Source organism: Buteo buteo, chromosome 22, assembly GCF_964188355.1.
Source record: "Buteo buteo chromosome 22, bButBut1.hap1.1, whole genome shotgun sequence".
Lineage (NCBI taxonomy): Eukaryota > Metazoa > Chordata > Aves > Accipitriformes > Accipitridae > Buteo > Buteo buteo.
The window spans coordinates 6383893-6406101 of record NC_134192.1 but is presented as its reverse complement, the minus strand read 5'-3'; the positions used below and the strand labels follow the sequence as shown (position 1 = coordinate 6406101).

At 38.8% G+C, this 22209-nt stretch overlaps 1 protein-coding gene across 5 annotated transcripts in view; it reads right to left on the bottom strand.

The window, feature by feature from the left end:
* The window catches only part of TENM1 (teneurin transmembrane protein 1), a 252225-nt gene that overhangs the window by 55288 nt on the left and 174728 nt on the right, over positions 1-22209 (bottom strand). For 4 of the 5 annotated variants that reach the window (XM_075053993.1, XM_075053995.1, XM_075053997.1 and 1 more), the window contains 7 exons: positions 21847-21966; positions 19810-20071; positions 16963-17230; positions 11345-11488; positions 6437-6686; positions 5527-5547; positions 1174-1406 (listed from right to left, as the gene is read on the bottom strand). In XM_075053993.1, coding sequence (XP_074910094.1) covers positions 1174-1406; positions 5527-5547; positions 6437-6686; positions 11345-11488; positions 16963-17230; positions 19810-20071; positions 21847-21966 — 1298 coding nt within the window. The remainder of the gene's footprint in view (positions 1-1173; positions 1407-5526; positions 5548-6436; positions 6687-11344; positions 11489-16962; positions 17231-19809; positions 20072-21846; positions 21967-22209) is intronic. The other variant, XM_075053994.1, reaches the window with a different exon arrangement.

The following is a 22209-nucleotide window of genomic DNA, read 5'->3' as shown; positions in this document are numbered from 1 at the left end:
CCAACATACTACCCCAATAAGAAAATAAGATGGAACTACTAATTGTATTGTAATTAGATATAATCAATTGTAATCAGCAATAAAACATCGATCATTTTCCTGCTAAAGGATCTGAACCCCTTTGTTTTCTACTATTTTTAGAATTGATTCATTACATTAATTAGCTGCCTGAAGATTAACATTTATTTGTACTTACCTCACACTTACCTTCTATCATTAAAGACATGTTAAAGTCACTCTATAATTACAACGTGTCTCTTGCTAAGCCTTAGAACAGGATTATTTGCTTGTCTTAGAGACGTTTCTGCCTGGATATACATTCTAATTTGCTACTGATATACGGCCTTCCTTTATTAGCTTACAAAAAATAATCAAACCCCTTCCTTAGAGCTAGTCATTAGGAGAGAGTGGTATGCTACGGGGGAAGCATGCTAAAAGCCCAGCAGGGCTGTGCCACAGGAGCTGCAGAATACCCTTTGTTCCAGGGATTTCAGTGGGAGTTGAGGGTGATCAGCTGCTTTAGAGCACCAAATCCAGAGACTTTATCACAGTTCTAACGCACACTGCAAGGGGATTAATTGTGGCGCTGGTGGGGATTCAAGGCTTCGCACGCATTTTGCCTGTGACAATACAGGATGTATTTGGACAGGAAGGCTGCAGCAAAATGCTTATTTCATGTGCAGTAGGTGAGATACTCATATTTTGCAAAGTGCATTTAATAAGGAAGGACAAACTAGACTTCCAAATAAACTTGATTTTGCTGACTGACCTAAACAGCCCTGACTTGACGTGTATGAGTAAGCTCCATTAACATTACAAGAATCACCTGAATGCATAAAATCTAAAAAATGGACTTTGTGATCATAGTATTTGCTTAAAAGTTAAATATAATTACATGCTGCCACCCTGCAATTGAAAGGTAGTAAGAGGAGTGTTGCCACACAAGGAAAGAGTATTTCAGAGGATGCTAGCTGGAGCCTGCTGCTCCCTCATAAAGGACTGGCTGTATTAAAAACATGAGTGAGCTTTATGAAATGATTTGGCTTGCTTATAGTTGGTTAAATTATCACCTTGGACCTGTTTTTGTACATCCAGTTGCATCTGAATTTCTAAATAACGGAAGGAAAAGACAGATGGCCAACACCAAGTACTTCAGATATGCTCTTTTCTTACCTCTTGGACTGTTGAGAGAGGCCTCGGATGCCTTTCCGCCATCTCCACAGTGACTCTGGTCAAACGGAAGGCACTGATCACCTGTTCCTGCCACCACGTCTGCGTTTTTTGCCAGATCCTTTGTTTCAATGAGAGACTTTGCTTTGTAGACTTTTCTGGTGTTAGTATCTGACAAGTAAAGGGATTCTGACACTGGATCGATGGCCAAGTAATATTTATGTGCAGGGCTTGTACTAAAACAGAAGAGAAGAGCATCAAAGTTAAGTTGTTTTTCTTTTTAATCTCTGTTCATGGCAGCATAACAATTGTATTCTACTTATCTGTAGACATCTGTTCAGTGATCTGGAGATGACAGAGGCATAAGTGAGACCAGCTTTAATGTAGCTCATGCAGGCGCTGCTGCTAAGGAAGGAACTAGTACTGGCTGCCGAGCCTGACCAGCCAGCTACGTATCAGTGAGCTTATGCAGAGAGCGGTATTGGTGGAGTTAGTCTGTCCATCAGTACCAAGCTACCCAGTATAAAGCCAGCTGGAGTGACTTCAGCTTAGTTATAATTATTACTATCAAAAGCAAGGTCATTTTTCTATACCTGATAATTTCTAGTACTCTTGGCACTGAAAACAAATCTATGAGTTGCAGCAAAGTGAATCACAGACTGTTCTATATGGGCACAAATACCCACTCCTGGTTATTTTTATCTGTTTCTAAACCTTAGGAAATAGGAAGGTGTGAAATATGGTGCCTTAATTCATGCCGACTGTATTGTCAAGAGCAAGGCAGAAGGCCAAGTAGTGTCAGTGCAACTAGGCATGAATTAATGCACCATAATTCATGCACTGAAGTGCCTTATTGAGATTATAAAATGTTATTTAAAAAAAATATTTACATATGTTAATTAAATGGTGAGGATCATAAATTCTAATCAGAGAACTGGGCTGCATCTTATTAACCAGTAAGACTTTTTGTTTCTTTTTCAATGCGAAGTTAATTTCCAGTTTGAGGAAATTGTCTAAGCACATGGCAAACCAAGCTGGTGTCCTGAGCCTGGTGAGATTGCTGTATAGCCCTGATTATAAAATAAAATAAAAGTCCAGGTAAGCGTAGATCCTTTAAATCACACAGTTGATTCCTGAAATGGTGGGAGATAGGCACAGGCAGAGGGGTGGCCAATGCCTGGCAGAGCGTTAGGAGCTCAGACAGTATTTTTATCACTGCCGTGTTTCTCTGGTGGGAGGATGAGGTTTCTGATAGGCGACTGTGCTAGACACTGACCTGCCCACATCCCCTGTAACTCTGTATGGGACTTCCCTATCTGCTCCACAGATTAAATAGATTGTCAGATTCTTTTTTTTTTTGAGACATTTTACTGACATTGGTACAATTAACTAACACTTAAGATTGCTGCAACAAAGTTAGGAAATGAATTAGTCCTCTCAGCTTTGTCAGTTCTGTTTGTGGTGGGTTTGACAACGCTCGGCACACAGCTCCTTCTGCAGGGCTTGGTTTTCGTGCCACAACAAACCAGGAAAGGAAGAATCCAGAATAAAATAGAACTGAAGAACTGGCAGAGGCTCCAGGACAGACATGTAGTGTCTGAGGTAATACTGACTTAACCTACTGACTTGATTTCAGGTTGATGGACCCTCTAAGTTTTTGCTTGGCTGAGGCAGATATTAAGCTTTACTAGTCATCTATTAGACAGTTCTACCTTACTGAGCAATGTTGCAAAACAATGTAAAAAATACTTGCCAATATCTTTTTTAGGAATCCACTGAGTATATATTGGTAATAAACTTCTAACAGATGATCAGCTGAAATCTTATTTCCATTTGTAAGTGATAAGGCTAATGCTGTACCACAGTAAATACGATAGAGCTTGGGCCTATTTCTCTTGGTTCTCATTCTCCATCCAAAAAGGGACAGAAACTACTCAGCATCTCTGAGGATTGGGCTACAAGCTGGACTAGCTTAAAGCTGACCTTGGTCACAAATGTTTATAAAAGACAGAAGGGGGAAATATAAGGAAAGATATTCCCACAGTTGGGGAACAGATGTGAAGCCCAGTCTGAGGAAACATAGGGAATGAGAGGATATTGGTAGGTTGAAAGATGAGTAAGAGGATGAGCTAAAAGCAATTAATGCCAAATTATGTATCACCAGCATTATAAAATTTTGTTTGTTGAAAACATTAAGAATCATTTGTGTTCTCTGGAGTGAGCTCAGAAGATACTGGCCAGCCAAAAGATGATTTTTTAATAAAATATCTCTGTGGAAAAAGTTGCAAGGAGAATTCTACACATTGAATAAACATATTGTTCATCATGCAGAAACCGCACAGAACCAGGGGTCATTATATACTCTCCTTGTAAACACACTTTCCGTCATCCTTGTCATTACATTTAATAGACCTGCTGTTAGAAATTTCTTGATGTTTATGCTTAAAGCCTTGCATACTAAAATGTTTAAAGAGTATTAGTAAAAAATGGAACAAAATAAAGTACTTGCTATCTTTGCAGAAATTTCTAATCAAATCTAAATCTGAGTTTATTTAAATTAGCCTATTAAAAACTATATCAAGTAGACTAGGTTTTACAATGAATCTTTCCAGAACAGGTTATTACTGTCCTGTAGTAAAATTTTTCACTGTAACCTCAAAGCCTAGTTTCCATTTTTACCAGTTCTTAAACAGCTTTGTTATTTCTTATTAAAATCTTAATGACAAGAAAAATGGGATAAGTTGTTTTTAAATAGTCAAAAATAAGATCAGTGGCCTTCTCTGTTTACTGGTGTCCAAACTCTAACCATTTTTACACAGTATTTTCCTTGTCCTGGTAAAATGAACCCTTTTGCCCTGCTCTTTTGGAGATTAAAATTTATGTTGAGGAACTAGATTTTGACGCCTTTTCCTGCTTGGACTGTTATGAGCCTCTGACTGCTTTTAGTTGTTGCTTCCATGTGTTTCTTTGAGCATCCTAGAAATTTCCACCATGACTATGGCCTTTACAGCCTCAAGAGAATGGCATACAGTGGGACTGCAGAGTACTCCCCTGTAACTTCAAAGACTACACTAACTTCACATGATTTCCTCCAATTTTCCACAGATTTCACTTGGACAGAATACTGACAGAGGCAATTACTGTTGTAATTAATAGGGCTGGGGTACTTGAGTATTGTCATAACTTGATTTAATTAAGGTTTAAGCTCATCTCAAGAAAGCAGTACTAGTGAGCAAGTATTAAAAAAATTCTACTTTAGAAAAGAAACCCCTGAATTTTAAACCTGATTCATGTTCTGAATGTGTTACAGAGTAAGTAATTCAATTTGCTGCTTTAGTTTACAAGGATACTGGTCAGTTTAAAGCAAATGGAAACAATCTTTCAGCTAAAAACCAAACCTTGCACTTACCAACTATGAATTACTCTTTTTAAGTTTTCATTGTAAAATATACGAGATGTGACATCATCTGTAAGTAGGCTGGCAAATAATCTATAGTATTCAATAGCATTCTTGTGGCTAAAGCAAGTAATTCCAACCAGTACTCTCATCCTGCAAACACTTGTTCAGTCCACGCTCTGCTTCCTACTACGCCATGAAGTTATCAGCGTAGGTTGTACTAGTGCTGGTTTATTTACCTCGTTTAAGTACTCAAATGCTAAGAAGTTTGTTTCTAAGGATACAGAGTGCCTTGCTATCTCTTTCTAGCATGCAACATCATTTCTGCAGCTGGACTGTTATAACCAATCCCTTCACTGTCTGTCACAGAGGCCTAATGAGCAATGTTCATTCTTTTAAAGAAATCCCTACATTGCAATGCTAAAATGCTAACTGGAAAGGGGGGAAGCCACTTGCTTTTGCTTTAGCTAGAGAAGCAAGGACTGAGCTGTGACACAGCATCCTCAGTTCTGGGGTCTGCTGTGCACCCTCGGTAGCAACTGTGGCAGATTTTAAAGTTCATAGTATCCTAGAGCTGCTAAAGCGCAGTCCTCTTGTGTGACTCTAAAGCCTTTTTTATTATTTCTTTATTGCGAAAACTCTAGTATCCTTGGCTGGCTATATCTATGATCATTCAAACACCATGTGGAATGAATATGACAGCTATGAAATGCATTCCCAGCTTTTGGGTTTAAACCTCTCCATCTCTGCTTGTGATCAGCAAACTGATTTTTAGAGGGAGACTTCATTCCTTCAGAGGGAACAAATCAAACATGCTTTACTATAAACAAAAGTGAATTTGATTAACATTTGTATTTATTAAATTCAGAGTGTTTCTCTATATCCAGACTTCTAAAAGGACTTTTGTAAGACTTTCCTTGAACACGGTTCATATATTACTGTTACTGTGTTTTACTTACCTGTGTCTCGTGTCTCTATTCCTAGCAAGACAGATCAGTTCAGGTTTAAAAAAAGAAAAAGACAAGAAATGTTAGTCCTCAACAAAACTGTATTCTTTGCCTGACTGCTCACAGAGCTGTATCCCAATAACAAAACATTGCTTATCCTGTTAGTGTTATTTCTTTCTCTCAAACTGCTTCCTTTCCACTGCCTGAAAACTGCCAAGTTAATTCTGAACAATCAGCACACATCATCACCAGCAATGTTAGCTAGTGGGAGATTCATGGGTATAAGTAAGAGAAATCTAGTGTACCAGTGTCCAAAATCTTTCCTGCCTTCCCCTCTGGGCCTGAAAGGGAAGGGGAAGCCGGAGTCATAATTACAGGGGAGTCGTTAACGGTGGCACAGGCCCAGCCTGCGACAGGTCAGACTGCAATGCTGGGTTTGCTCTTGTCTGCTTAAACTCAGTCACATCTTCCGTTACAGACCAGGAGCAATTCCACCGTATTAATTCTAAATGTGGTTAGTCTATCTTCAGCCACAATGCTGTGGCTTGACATGATACTCTGCATGTTTGCTATTGAATTATGGGTTTTTCTTCAAAAATACACTTCATGGAATATTTTAACTTTTTGAGAAAATGTATGAAAAATCTTGCAGGAAGAAAAATTAGCTCTATTAATCCTGCACTTTCTAGAAATTCATTAAGCAAAACCTGTTCTAAAGACCACTTAAGACGGCCTTTTTAACTGGAGACTTTAAAGTAAGTTTTCTGATGAGTTTGACAGTTGATGAGACATATGCTCACAAGGCAACTAAATGTGGCTGCTTTTTTAAGTCCCAAGGAAAAAAAGGCTAACTGTAATTTTCATAGGCATATCACAGCCAGGCTAATGAACACTAGTCTGAGAAAGCTAATTATCTTTTTACCTTAATTCTAATATGCCAATTGAGTTTCCAGAGGGAAAGATCCGTCTGACAAAATTGAAGTCACCAATATACACACTCCCATCAGGCCCAGAAGCAAGAGCAACCGGGGCAAAGAGTTTGCTGTTGAGTGCAAGACCGTTGCAGTTGGAGCAAGAGACGCTCCTCTGGTGTCCATTGCCCATCACAGTTGAGATGACTGGCGGCTGCTGGGAAATGAACATGTTTTCACCATTGCCTTTGTGTACAATTCCTGAGGGGGGAGAAAACAGAGATAAAAAAAAGCAAATGTATAGCATTTAAACTATTCTGCTGTTTTAGATTACGCAGTCCTCTAGAAAACCAGATTACCAAAACAGCAACAAACATTAGATCTTTTAAAGACTGTCACCAGGTTCCACTAAACCCTTCCAATTTTGTTCAGTCCCAAGCTTCACCATCACCATTTTGTCAATTAGTGGTTAGTGGCTATTTTAAAAGCCAACATCATGAGGAGAACTCATGGTTGGTTAATGCTCTAACAAATTGACTGTTAATTGCAGCGCTATCTGATTTCTTGGGGATTACTACTTTAATATTCATTTTATTCATAAATTTTTATTAGGTAGCAGAGGAATTTCTTAGGCAGTTTGAATATTTAATTAAAGGAGATTAATAGCAGGACTACCATGCATTTTTCACAAAAGAGCACTGAGTGGCAGTACAAAATCAATATTCAAATTTAAAGGCAAGTCCTTCATGGTATATAAAAATGGTGCCAAGTGCAGCAAGGCCAAGTTAAGAGTCAAGGAGTAATTCTGAGGCACAAGTGAATGTCTTACCAGCAAGACTATATTAAGTTCTGCCATAAAGTTTAAAACAACTTTCCCATGGGTCAGTATTTTAGCACTGCTCTGCAGCATACATTGTTGAAAGTCTTCCCAATTACTAGGTTGATGATACCAGAATCAGTACAAAGATGTATTTTCCTCAAGCTGATAGCTGTAGTGTTTATTTTAAATAACAATGCGGTAATATAGTTAAGTACCTTTAAAATGACATGTTATTGTGAGATTTTGGCTATTTCTGAATAGAAGATAGGTATTCTTTTAGACCACAGCCCCAAATCCTTTCCCTTGGAAAGTCCAGTACTTCATCAGAGAAGTGGCATGATTAAAGGAATAATCACAAGGGAATGTACTTTCTGGAGGACTCTCAGACTGGGAAAATTCTAGACACTGCAGGAAGTACGTGTTGAGACACATCTGAGTTTTCCCAAAGTACGACAAATGGATTTATGTACTGTCTCTACCAATTTTTGTTAAACTATTTTTTTGTGGCTTTCGGGTAAGTCTGAAGCTAAAATTTGCCTTGGAAATTGAGTGTTGCCATAGCTATTTTGAAGGGAATTTTTTTTACAAATTTATTTCTGAACAATAGAGGACAGAATACATACATTTGTTTGAACATTGGCTTAAAAAAAGCATCTTGGAAATATGTCAGTAAAATTGATGGCAATATCCTCCCTTATGCACCGGATGAAAATACTACTAAATGAAGATGCTGCCCTTTGTCTGAAATTAACAATGTAAAGGTAATCTTTCAACTGCCTTATACAAATATGCTAGTAAATAATTGGGGCTCTGGAGAATATGTTTTGCTGTCAATAAATGTAAGCATGTGCTTAATTTCAGGCTTTTGAGCTCCTGCTTTAATTTTAGTCAGTGCTGTGTTGTACTGGGGCTAAAATTGCCTTAAAGCATAAAGTCTCTGTAAAATTACTCCTCCTTCCCCCAGATAAAAATAGAATCAATACACTTGCCCATCAGAAGAAAAATCTAATTCAAAGAATACTCTGAAAAATCAGTTAATAGCACATTCATTTGTATTCAAGAGATATAGGTGTCTTTAAAAGGACTCTACACAGGAACTAGTATTTATGGTATGTGTCCTCTTCTTGATTATGAGAAATGCTCTGAAGATCTTCCAAACTGACCAAAACCTTTGTGTTAGAAAACATTAAACTCTCTTCATGTCATGAATTAGAAGTGATCAAACCTCTAAACTTGAGGGGGAAAAAAAAGTGGGAAAAGAACAGTTTAGTATAGCTGAGAACAGGATATGATCCTTTGTTAACCTAACAGTCACACTGATGCAAAACCATATACATTTAAAAAGCTTGAGTTTCCAGTGACAGCCACATTAGAACAATGTATGTTATTTCACATCTATGCTGCTGTAATCGGGCATCTTTTTTTTTTCTTTTTCTAAAGATACTTAGATCTGGCAATAGAACACAGTTTTTACTTGCTATGGTTTCTGCATGTTAGTACTTGTACCTCCACAGCTTAGACTATGCTATGAAGTGCAATTCTGTAAAATTGCATCTATTTTCACAACTATTCTGTTGTACTTAGTTTATTTTGTAACATCTCTAAAATGCATAGCCTTTATGGGGAGGGAGATAAGTGCATCCACCCTGTTTCTGAGAAGGAATGTTGTGCGCAGCAGCAGACCTGCTGGAAGACAAAGCTTAGTGGCTGAAGTTAGATATAAGCTCCAGTTTTAGTTTGAAAACAAAATTGTAATTTGCAATAGAGAATTTTTAGAAAGGCATTTCTGTTATATTCCAATGCTATTTCTGTAGTTAATCCAGTGACGGTGTTTCAAAAACAGATGCAAGTTTCATGCTTCCAAAAAGAGCAGCTCTTCATACATACAGAGGGAAAGTTCTAATTAAAAGTGAAAAACCTCAATATATTCACACTCGAGAAGGCTACTCATGCTTTTCATTTCACTCACGGTGGCATGGAGATAAGTCTGAAATGTTTAATTCTAAGTTTGAATCATATTCTTGTCCTTATTTAAAGTACATTTTATATATCTGAAATGGAAGAGCAGTTCACTAGTTTCTAGATAAGACCAGAAGCACGCTTGTTATTTTTATCCTTTTGGTTAACACAGTTCATTATTTGGTTTTGCTGCTTTAATACGAGCCTACAGGCTGCTCTGTTAGGTGTGCACTAGCTATGGTATAGTCATTGTTTTTCTGCTCCTAACTGCTTTTCTAGCTCCTCTATACAAGCCAGGTGTGCATGCTCAAATCCTATTATAATCATGAGGAACATCTGAGACATCACTGAGCTCTGGCTGGGCTTTGTCATCCTCACCAGAGATGCTCTCACATGCAAACTGTAAACAGAAGAGACCCACTGATTTCAAGCCAGATGTGCTTATGCCCTCCCCTCTCCAGACTGTCTCTCTGTAAGTAATGGGTGAGGATGTTTAGCACCTTCCCCCTGACTTCAGCCTTGATCATGCCTAGCACAGCGGGAACATGTGAGGAAGAGGAGCAGGTATAAGGAGCTGCATGTTCCCCATCCTTGATATGGGGCTGGGGTGGTGGGCACAGCCTGGGTGGTTCAGAGGAGGTGGTGTGTGGCTGACAGGTCAGTGCTCTCTGGTGTTCTCAGCCACACAGCTGAGACGGGGCCAGGAAACAATTTGCCACCATATACCCTGTGCTCAGGAAAGCAATGATTGAGCCCTGCTCAGATTATAATTGTATACTTTACAAAATCTCAGAACATGTTAGTGCCTATGAGGTGAATTATAGTAGTAACTGCTGCAGTTAGCGGATAGTCATATAAATTGGAGTTACTGCCAGCAATTTAGTCTTGAAATTAAACTATGCAAGTGGTAAATTGGCACTAAGGAGTAGACTATGGGGCTCACAGTTGGGGGCTGAGCTGACTGAGGTCAGATTTCTCTTTGTGTTAAATGTCAATAGCTGGCATTTAAAAGAGACAATCTATACAAACCAATAAGACAGGGTATGAAAGAACTGCTGTTTAAAATGTCAAACTATTTTAAATCAAAACAGAAATCCAGATAATTTACAAACTAAATCTGACCTTTTGTATTTGGAATATTTATACTGTAGCTGCACATTCAACAACAGAACTTGTAAAAACCTGACAGCCATACATCTGTGCATGAATCTTCATTAACAGAAGTCTGCAGATGAAAACAGATTTTAGTGGACTGACTCTCAGCTGGAGCAAATTGAGAGAACTTTACTGAATCCAATACTCTGCTGATTTATAAGGGCTGAAATCTGACCCCAAGTTTCTCTTACCCTGGACAGTGAAATCTGTTCATTGGCAAAATCATATTCTTCTAGTTACCATAATTTAACTACAAGTATTGTTTTAATAATTTAATCCCACTAGTTCCTGATTATAGATGTTAAGGGAGGAAAAGAAAAAACCCCAGGAATAAAATAAAAGCACTGAGAAAACAGATTCAAGTCTCTGTGCTTGAAGAATCTCTATGCGGGGTTAATGTTATGACACCCAAAGCATTTGCAGTTTTTTTTTCTAATGCCTTGAAAGGTGCTGGACTGCTTGTCCTGAAGAGTAACTTACTGTGCTTCTCCACAGAGTGGGCAGCCACAAAAGCTTCTGCATACCGGATGGTTTCAGAAGTGCTACCTCTCGCTCAGCCAGCCTGTTTTCATGCATGGTTTGTCTCCCTGGTGCTGTGATGCTACTAACCACCGTTAGTCACAGGATGAATTAGGGGTATAGACATTTCACTGAGAATATAACACACTATAAACTGACCTGAAATGTGGTACTTCTATACCAACAGTGTGAGAACAAACCTAAATTAGTATGCCCTTTTCCCATCCAAATGACTGCAATGTGCTAGCGATCGCGAGAGTTAGTGATATTAATGTTTAATACCTGGGAGCCAGAACATTAAAAATATCCTTTCAGGTGGCATTTGCAGTTCAGTTCCCAATAAATGAGGGTGCACATCGAAAGAGGATTACACATTAGGAAGTGTAACGCTTAAAATCTGAACAATTAATTCCTTTAAAATTTGTATTCTTCTTCTGCATGGCCAGTTAATAAAGGAAGGACTTACCACTTTGTGGATTTAATACATGGTGTTTGTTTATAGACCAGCCTCCCAGATTTGAAGCATCCATTTCAAAGCCTTGAAGGATTACTGTTCTCTTCTCCCACAGAATGAAATCAGGACATGTTTCATATTCATATCCCACTGACACTGCAAACAAATAATTAAAGATCTATCAGTCTACCTTTTCCTCTGTGAACTACTAGGTAATTTTTCATTCCAGGTTTTGATATTCATTTGTCAAGTAATGATGCCACTAATTTTCCTGTGCCTGATTGCTATTGTTGAGTGGTGTTTTTTTAAAAAGGGTTTTAAGAGATTAGTATGTTATTACAGCTATAGTTACTACTGTTTCAAAGCATAAAATTTTCTGTTGTATCAGTTATGGATTTCTTAGGAGTATAAATCTCCTCCAGTGATTCCGGATGTGATCGTTTATTGCATTTCTGCTAATTACCTGAATAACAGCTTAAATAGAAAAAAAATCCATGTTAAAACAAACTGGTTTTAATTTGTTTGCTAACTGTAAAAACTGTAGCTAGGCAGAAATGGATTGCCAAGCTGAAAATTTCTAGAACTAAACATTTATCTTAACAGGCTTGCACATCACATGGCTCCCCTCTACAGCTCTCCAAAATATCTGCTGAAAATCTTGAATTTCCCTAAGGATGGTGGTTTTTGGGGGTGCTCAAACTAACCAAAACTCCTTCCCTTTAGTAATTCAGAAACAAAACCCCCCAACCTCTTCAAAATTTAATTTTGGTATCTCTAATATACCATCTTTTTTTTTTAAAGTTATTTATCTCCTCTAGTTAACCTTTTTAGATTTCAGTGCAACTCATTCATAAAGGAAGAATGTTTGTTACTTTGGCACCAAATCCCCAAATTTGATCTAGGAAATATTGAGATAGTTTGGCCTTTCAAAATTAAAAATGTCTTTAAAAATATTTTAAGATACCAAGATAAAATATTTTAAAAGAGTTTTCTGTCATTTTCAATATTTTCTTCTCACTTTTTCTATGTAGCAGCTTTAGGTACACTTTACTTGAACCATAAATAGTTTTAATACCATCTAAATTCCATTACTGGATGCAATTGAAATATTGTGTCCAGCTACAGCAGGGAGCATTTGTGTTTGTAAGATAAATGTTTTATGGCAAACTGACTTGTGAAAATCACATCTCCTTAAGTACTGTAAATATTGTATGTTTCAAACATGATAGGTTTTCAGTCTGAGGGTCCAGCAGCCACTCTGTCCAATTTTTCTGTTACAGGAGCTCTTATGACTAACATCACCCATGTTTCTGGGTAACTCCTTGGGCTGAGTGCCCAACTCTGGGCATGGAGCTTCTTCCAGAACAGCCACATCTTGTGCTGGGATGAGCTATCGAGGTTCAGTAAGCAAACATGCTATTTTCTAGGTGCTAATGCAGAGAGACGATAAAGGGCAGATTTTTCCTATGAAGCAACCTCATGCTTGCCACCTACATGTTTGCATCTTTACTCCATTCATCTACTTAACATGTTCAGTCCTGGGTCAGATGTGTATACTTGAAAAGAGGGATGACCTATAATACCAAGTAAGTCACTCCCTCAGCCCTGCTCTGTGAACTGTTACAGGCCCACAGGACACTTCACCAGCTGCTGTAAGGTAGCATGCTGGTATCTGGGTCAAGGGAGGTATAACGATTTACACCATTTGAGAATCTGTGCCAATGGATCCACAGTGGCACATTTACTAGAACTGTAGCTACGCTTTAAAGCATCTCTTATTCCCTGCCTATAGCTGATGTTTCTGAGCTGCCAAATACCTTCTAGAGGCTATCATCCCCTTTCTTAGAAGCTCCTTGCTCTCACAGTTATTGTGCGTAGATGCCTTTTTGTCCCTTCTCATCAGTGAAGAGACACGTGGACATACACTCACTTTGGCTGTGTCTACAACCATGTTTCTGTGTATACTTAAACATACTTATGAAAGAAGTCTATGCTCTAAAAAGGATTATCTCTGTGATCTTAAAGCAGGGTCTCCTGAACCATCTACTTGGAGGTACTGATGTACAAGCCATGAAAATTTCCTATCAATCTTTTTGCATGCAAAGTAGTCAAGGCAAAGCGTAACAATTGTCAAGTCAACCAAGTGACTGCAGTGCCACTTGATAAACAAGTATTTTGTTACTGGCAGGTTTTGTGAAACATTGTAATTTTGTAAATGAAATTACAATCTCAGTGAGCTTACCCTCATTGTGGGGTGTTTACTTTCTGATCAAATTAATTAATTTATAGCCCTTTTTTGCAGTGACTGAGATTTCACTGCATGAAGGACAACTGTAGTGAGTATGTTTTTGGACACTAACAGCCAGCAAGTACAGCTCTTTACAATCTCAAAAAGGATTTAAAAAGATTTACTGAAATAATCTGTACCAAAAATCTCTTCTTTTCATAGAACTATTTAGAAGACTGAACAATAATTTGTCAGTAGTGCCAGCATAACACAGTTTAAGGGCTGTTGCCAAAATACAGGTAAGAAATAAAAGACAGGATTAAGCAGGACAGTAACCTCTATCTTCAGCCTCTCCTCAAATATTTGTACTTATCAGCAACCTACTTCTTCAAACAATGAACATCATGAACTTGACCAAAGTAACGAGTAATAAACCGAAAAGACTGAAGACTGCTTGAGAGCTGGTTTATTTTTACACCCAGAAGGGTTAGTCCTTGCTCACCACTTCATGCTGCTGTGCGGGATGCAAGGGCTTGCAGGAGTAAGATTGAGCATGCGTGGAGTTATACAGGAGCATTTACTGAGATTTCTACTGAGATCCTTCCTTTTCCTATGTTAAATTACAAGGGGACATAGACTTTACCACCAAGGTTTTGTGTGTCAACATTCACATGATGGCTTCTTTTATTCAGAACAAAAAAATGTTAGTTTATCATCTCAGTTGTTGCTCTGAGAACATGGCCTCTTGTTAGGGACTTGGGAACTAGACAAACACCAGCAAACAAATTGAAACAGAACCACTTGTGTGTGGAAATATGCTCAGAAAGTTGTCTTTTCTGTAACTGGTTATGTGATCGCTGCTGTCAATAAACCTGAAGAAAAACAGAGATGTTTATAGTATTTATAAAACCAAAAGCAGATGGTTATATTCCTGAGTTCCAGGAATTCAACCTGCTGCAATTTAATTTAATTAAAATGAAAACCGAACAGAATGCATTATTAAATATTGGTAATATACTGGCAGAGGAAATTATTTTGACAAAAATTCATATAATGGATGCAGATAAAGGTCCCTGAGTACTACAGTGTGTCAAATTAAATAAAGCTTTATTGGAATCTAACAAAGCATGCTAAGAATGCACTTAAAATAGAAATATTTTTGCTTCTATTTTGAAAGAAGCATAATTAACCTAAACTTTAAGGAAAAGAAAAAAATTAACCACCAATTAAATAATTTAAAAGTTGTTATCCAGCACTATTGCATAAGCTTTATTCATATTTAAACATATTATGCTCATCTACTTCTAATCTGGGACTCTGTAACTACAGTATCATTTCATAAGATGTTATGTATTTGATTTAAATTGTTTTAAAGTCCAGATATGTAATGGAACTTCATGATCATCAGAAGGCTTTTAAATGATGTGGAGGGAGCAGGCATACTCGACTGTTCCCTCTCAAATGTGTGTGTTAGTGATAACGTGCAGTGACTGAGCACAGGGCACGCGTAGCTGTGCTGAGGAAAGCCCCAGGTGGCACCCGTGACCCATCTGGTCCTGCCCGATCACCCATGGGAATGCCAAAGGGCACATGGGAATTTTTTTTTCCACTTCTGGATTTGCACAAATACGTGTAAGTGAAGCCAACGACGCATTTAATACCTTCCCTCACTGCAAAATGCTAGGAGTCGTCTACGTCTGTAATGGGCTAAGGCTAGATTTGCCCCCTAACAAGGTTTTAAGAGACAGACGGGCTGAAAAGGGGCACTCCTGCTACCCAGCACGTTCAGAGCCCTCCTTCGAAAAGTTGTCCCCTCCCGCAGATGTGGTAGATGAGATGCAGATATGCTGGATGATGCGGCAATTTAGGAGACCTTGCACTAAGGGTGGAGTATTGATCACTTTGGGCTGATGTAATGTGTGGGCTACAGCTGGAATGAGAAGGCCTGTGCTTCTGCACTAGCATTCATAGCCCATCAGGAAACTAATGAAGCTGAAAATTTATCATTTATTTTCTGGTTGCTTCAGTTTTCAGCTGAATTTGTTCCTGATCTGGCTCATTTCATGATCAAATGAATGTCAGTGGTGGCTCAGGGGTAAGGAAAGAAGAACATGGGAATGTCCCTTCTGGCAGCAGCCTGCAGCCGTATCTGTTGAAGCAGACTGTGGGACCACAGCCCTAGAATAAGCTCTTTGTTTTCTGATATATTCCTATGTGCATCGAGTGATGGAAATCATACTCCATGCTCATAACCCTTTGTGGACACTGGTGGCTACGTTTGCATCATTCTCTAAGTAGAAATGACTAGGAAAACGTTATAATCCCACTTTCTTCCATCACCTCTCCATGCAGCTGCCTCACAGACCACCTGGCTGGGAGGACATGCTAACACAGTCACACACTACATGCTCTGGGAGTTCAGGGCTTGTGTAGCCCAGATGGCTCCTTTTGCCTTTGCACGAGTCGATTTGCAGGCATGCTGCATGTATGGACAACACAGCAAATCCTGAAGAGAGCTTCTGGCTGCCCCTCAGAACAGCAGTTTCATATACGGAACACGGCATATTCCTCGTGAGGGTAGATGGCTCCAAGTAGCCCTTGCTATTCTTGTTTTATAGCCTCATCCTGCCAATGCTGCTTGCTGTAATTCCCCTGACTTAAAAAGCAAAACGAAACTGCCAAGGAAGTGAATAGGGCTTATTCACAATACTAAGCTTTGCTGGTAAGGTAAATAATCTTAATGGAAAGTATCTATAAGATTAGTCCATTAAGCAACATAACCCCAAATTCAATTAAAAAAATAGGAAGCCATTTAAAAACCAAATCATGAAATTAATGAAAAAAATGCCAGCTAAATAATGTGTATTTGCACAGACAGCACTTCTGCAGCAATTCTCAGAATAGCTGCTCGCACTGCTTGATAAAGAAAGCCTATGAAACATGATGATTTTCGTATAAACATCTTTTTTTAAACAACAAATCAAGAAGTTTTAACTGTTGGAGATGTGAAATGTAGTAAGAAAGGATGCCTAAGAGTTAGAATTTTGTAAACCCTAAGTGGAAATGACATTTTAAATGTCACAGCCAAAAAATGACAGAAACAATGACACACCAAAGGTCATATTCAAAGTAACATTCAAAAACAAAGACAGCTGAATATAATGCCGTTAGTACATAACCATTCTCCGAGGGAAAAGGGGATTTTCAAATTGATTAAATTAGAAAGATGACATTGGAAGAACAAGAAAATAAATGTTCTTAGGAAATCATACAAGTCACTTTAGCTAAAGAGGCAGTTGATTTAAAAGAATGTAACTAAGTGCAGCAACAAAATTTATAAGCCTCATTTTCCTGGCTTGATGTGTGTGAGCGCTTCTGCTTGCATCAAGGTGATTGTACATACCCATCGCCTCGGCCAGACCAGAAACCTTCTGTCCATATATATCTGTCTTATTCCAGGCAAATGTGTATACCAAATTGGCTGCAGCAGGAAACCATTTCTGAAGCAAACGTCCTTCAACAGCAACTATCAGATGGACTTTCGTCATTCCAGAAGGGATGGTTGTGTGTGTCAAAATAATGCGCAGCAAAGTTTTATAACCCGGTGTTCGACTGCTAAGATAACTCAGCTTCACAAAACTTGAAGGAATGGGGATTTCCTCCTGGACCACCTTGGGAAAAAAACACATCATTATATCTATAGCTAAGAAAATGCAAAATTTTAATAGTAACAGCGGGTGCTTATTTTACATTTCACAACCATGATGTGAACACAGTACCACTTAAAACACCGATGTCGGCTGCTGTTAAACCACAACATATCTACTGAGGAGCAAATACTACCTCTGTGGGCATACTCATACACATGAGCTCTACAGCTTTATCTTGGCTTTATTATTTGGTTTACTTAACAAGTGTTCTTAACCAGAATACAATTGAAAACTTTTTATAAATATGCACTAATTTATAAATAAGTTTATATACTACATTATGATTTGAAGATTCTATGCTGCTTTAGAGGTAATACCTCTGACTTGGGGAGAGCCAAGAAATACCCAAACCTTCCTGCTAAACCATCTTCAGTGCAGAAGTGCTTGCAGTAAGGCTAAGCTCCAGCCAGAAGGGGCATGGCATACGAAGGCGCACCATAAGGAACCTAACAAGCTAACTGGGGACACACGGCAATGAAGATGAAACAGTCTGGGTGTCGGAGTCAGCTAGCTAACAGGTAGGTCCCCAGGGTGTGCGACGGAGTTCAAATCCCACGGCGCTGCTGTCAGTGCCGCTGTCTGAATCACTTGGATTAAAGCTGGCTTGGATATGCCCACTGTGGGGTAGTATCAATCGCGGCTGCAATGAAGCTAAGCCCTCGGCAACTAGAAGGACTGCAAAGACTGCGAGCTTGTGAGGAAGAAACGAAACCTGGCCTTGACCTTTTGAATGATGTGGGCCTTGGAGCTACAAAAAGGGATTTAGCTCTTGTGATCTCCTGAGAAAAAGGAGGTCTTCTGGGACAGACTGTGAGGAAGAGCAGGCAAGAGGAGAGAGCAGCTTCTTGGAGGATGCCACTGCAGTCACTCAAAATCTACTAAAAACTAGACTGTGCTTAATAAGGTTAATGATTTTAGCGTAATTCCATAATAACAAGCCAACCCGTCACAATGCTAAATTGGTTCAAGCTTGGAAAAATACAAACTGTTTTGTTTATATTCCCCAGTTTTAAAATTCTTCTTGTTAACAATAGATTACTTCACTTTCAAAACAATTTTATTTACACATTGCAACAGTATCACTGTCATAGGATTGCTGCAGTACAGCTGGAGGCCTGCCAGCACTTGTCGTTTCAACATATGAAATGTAGTGTTGCCAGGGAAATCCTGCTCCCTTTATTGTTCCTGATTTGCAGTGTTCCCCTTATTTCCTGCTGACATCCCAGCTGCCCCCTCTGTCATACATCTGACATCTCTTCTCATTTTTTAATAGAAAAGTAGGAAGAAATATTCATGCATTAATACATGCTAATATATCTCGTTCTCCTATTATTCTGGGTTACTTTTTGTTCATTTCCCAGTACTGTACAATGAAACTTAACACTCTAAGGACCCTCCAATGACAAAAAAAAGGACTGGGGGCAGTTTCTCTCTAAGTAGGCTGCATCTTTGGGTACCTTGCTGTTTAAAGAAGACCCAGGAATCCCTCACGTGGAGAAATGTGACCCAGTTTTTTCTTACTAGCGTGCATCAGTTATTCTTATTTTATGTTCATTAGTTTCACTTAGTACGTTCTGTGAAGCAACGCTATGGCCATCAACTGGCTGAAACATGATAATGTTTTTAATAGTTATGGAGATGTTCAGTCATAATTGAGTTCAATCAGAGGTCTCTTACATGTAGAATAAAGGCCTTTAATCAGTAGTAACACTTCTATGAGAAAAAGAGAAAAGGTTGGAAATATTCATGTCTACAGGTAGCCTCCAAAATACCTTCCAGACTTGCCCAGTGAAATTTCAAGAGAACCCAAAAGAGGCCTTATTGCTTGAACTCTAACTGCTCAAACAACATACTAAAAATTCTGGGGGTTAACATGACCTTAAACCTGTGTAGTTGTATTTTGTTGGGTGTTTGACTCATACAACCTCTTTTAAGTAAGTCAGTCCCAAATAAAAGAACAGTTAAATACAAGGTTAATTAGAAATTGCTTCTAAACAATTAAGGGAGCGTCAAGAAAAAAGACATTTACACAAAACCAATCCTAAAGATCGTGTTAAAACTGCTCCACCTTGGAAACAAAGTAATAAAACCCAAGAAGCTAACATACAGCTGGAGATGCCATTGTAAAGATCTAGAAGATGTGAACGGATGAAACATCCCTAGGAGATTTCAAAGCATTTTGGGTCATGCCTCACATTGATGCATGGGGAGGTTGTACTGTTTATCTGTAACCTGGGGGTGGTTTTGTGCATCACTATAAATAAATGAGGATTTCAATAATAAATCACGTTAGGACCCCCCACTTTCTTCTACTTGGAGGTAAGAAATAAAGCACCTTAAAATATAAACAAAAACCAAGGAAAGAAAAAAAGAGAAAAGCATCTTGTGAAACAGTACTAAGGAGATACGCACTGGTGTCATTCTGACAAGTGAATAACATCCCTGCAGTCAGTTGCTCACTACCTGGTATCATCATGTAAAATTGTCTAGAACCTGTTCTGCAACTCAACAAATTGTTAATGGGAAAGTCTTTTCATTACCTGTAGCTCTGGAATAATGGTTCCTCTTTCGGGACAGGACCCTCCAAATGCTGTCAAGGGTGAAGGGAGTACAATCGGATTTGGGCTGATAAAACTACTGATGTCACAAGATGGTGTGTCCGACTCTGTTCTTTGCATTACAACTTTGTCTACGATGATAAATCTATTCCAAGGCAACCAAAGTGTCCTTTTTTCAGATAGGAAAGGAGATCTGTCAAAAACTAGAGTGACAGAGATGCCTCCAACAGCCACAAGGTCAAAACTGGAAAAGAGAAAACAAATTGCTTTCTTTTTGTTTTATCATAATATTACCACAACTTCCAATGCATCACAAACAAAAACTTCATGTTGCTTATTACAGCCCTTAATTTACTATGTGAAATCATTCAAGTATACCTTCCTGCTGTCACCCTGGTACTTACAAAGAAGCTTTACCTCTCTGTGCTTTCTCCCTGTATGCATCAATAGCAAGGTACAGTACTTCGCTGTTACTTGGCCAACCTCCCCCCCTGCTTATCAACTAGAATCAATACTAATGAGTCATCCATAACAAAAGTGTGGACCCAGTTACTTTGGTTTATACGAAAAGAAATTCCTAGCGCAGAAAAAGGATGCTACTCATAATCTGTGCAGGTACAGAATGCAGAATAAGAAGTCTTAAAGCCTGTTAGGCCTTTTCTTTATTAACATGTCCTTCTCCCTTTTTCTAAAAGTAGCAGGAGGAAAAGGTTGAGTACACTGAACAGGAGACCCCTCTGTGCAGGATATGAAATTTTTGGGAAAGATGCCGATTAATTGCACTGCGAACTGAATCAGCTCTTGTACGTAAGGCAGGTGATCCTCTGGGAGCTATTGTGAAGAACCTTTGGCATATCTGGGCTGCAAAACAGTGGGACATAGAAGGCACGATACAGAGTCTCAATTTCCTGAGTTTCTGACATCCATAGTCAGGCAACGCAAGGTAATATGTAAATAGATACTTCACTCTCTCTGTTATTGAATGCATTTATTATGGAGGCTTTTGAAGGTAACAAACTGCGATAAGAAGTCAGACTTAATTATGCATATCTCATCACATTTCCCAAATGACACCCATTACATTCACAGTGAAATACAGGTAGCATATTTTAATGCAACAACTTTATCCAGGCTAGCGTAAAGAGGAAATGATAATTACTAACTTTCAGTAGTGCGATTTGAAAGTCAATAAACTAAGGTAGAATAAATATGCATGCTCCTTACTTTTATAAATTGACAAAGCCAAACCAAAAAAAAAATAAAAAAATTGTGGAAACAGTGACAAATTACACTCTTTCCCTGTTGGAAGATAGTTTCTGTTTTCTTGTAATTCACAACACAGCCAAGGAAGATGAAGTCTTAAACTGCCTTTAGCAGGTTAATTCAAGTTCAGGAGCAAATCATGACCCTATTGCAAAAGGATGGCTAACCCTGGAGTGCAATATAGAATATATAGGAACTTCATCTGTCTTTGAGAACTGAACTAAGCCCTACAAGGCTGAGGAAAAAGGGCAAGCCAGGATTGGTCAGGACTGGTTGTGGAACAGCAATTTAACCAGTTTGGCTCTGGAAAGAGTCTGTCCTCACTTTCACCAGTGTGGCTCAGGTGATCAACTAAAGGAGTTAACTTCATTGACACCTCAATAAACTACTTGGAAGATTCAAGCTTAACAACAGAAAAAAAAGAGGTAAGACAGGGAATTCTCTGGAAAATCTGACTAGTGAAAATATTCAAATGTCAGGAAGGTACTGTTACAGCAGTACTGTCACATTTTGACTCCAGGTGTTTGAATGTCATTGCAATCTTGTTGCTGTTCAGGTTTCTTCCCTTTCTTCTTTGGTCCCTCTACCACAGAGAGCTCTAACTAAATGTGCTCCTAGAGCAGAGGGCCAGATGCCATCCTCAATCCACACTATGAACAGCAATGTCTATGAAGATTTTGCACATGACTAGAAGGTGGTACGTGGCCCTAACTATACAAATCTAAACCAGTGAAAGACCATACATGAAAGGCTGACCTTCCATCTTGTCGACTGATGGTGTATCCATACTCATTGTGGTGCAGAAAACTGACGTTCACTCCAACCAAAGGTGTTCCGTCTATTGCTACCACCTGGCCTCGAATGACACATGCCCGTCTGTAACAAAAAGAGTAGAAGGCAAGATGTTAGATACATCAGGAGGGTGAGAAGGGCACTGATTTCAGAAACTGTGCTATACTTCTGTCCCAGAGAGACAGAACTACTGTGTTATCATTGTGACTGTTGATTTTGAATGAAAATTCAAACAAGTCCAAAAGATTGATATGAAAAACCATTATCTCATGAAGACGACACACAGACTCTCCAGTGAATCGCTGGTGTATCAAGAATATATTTCCA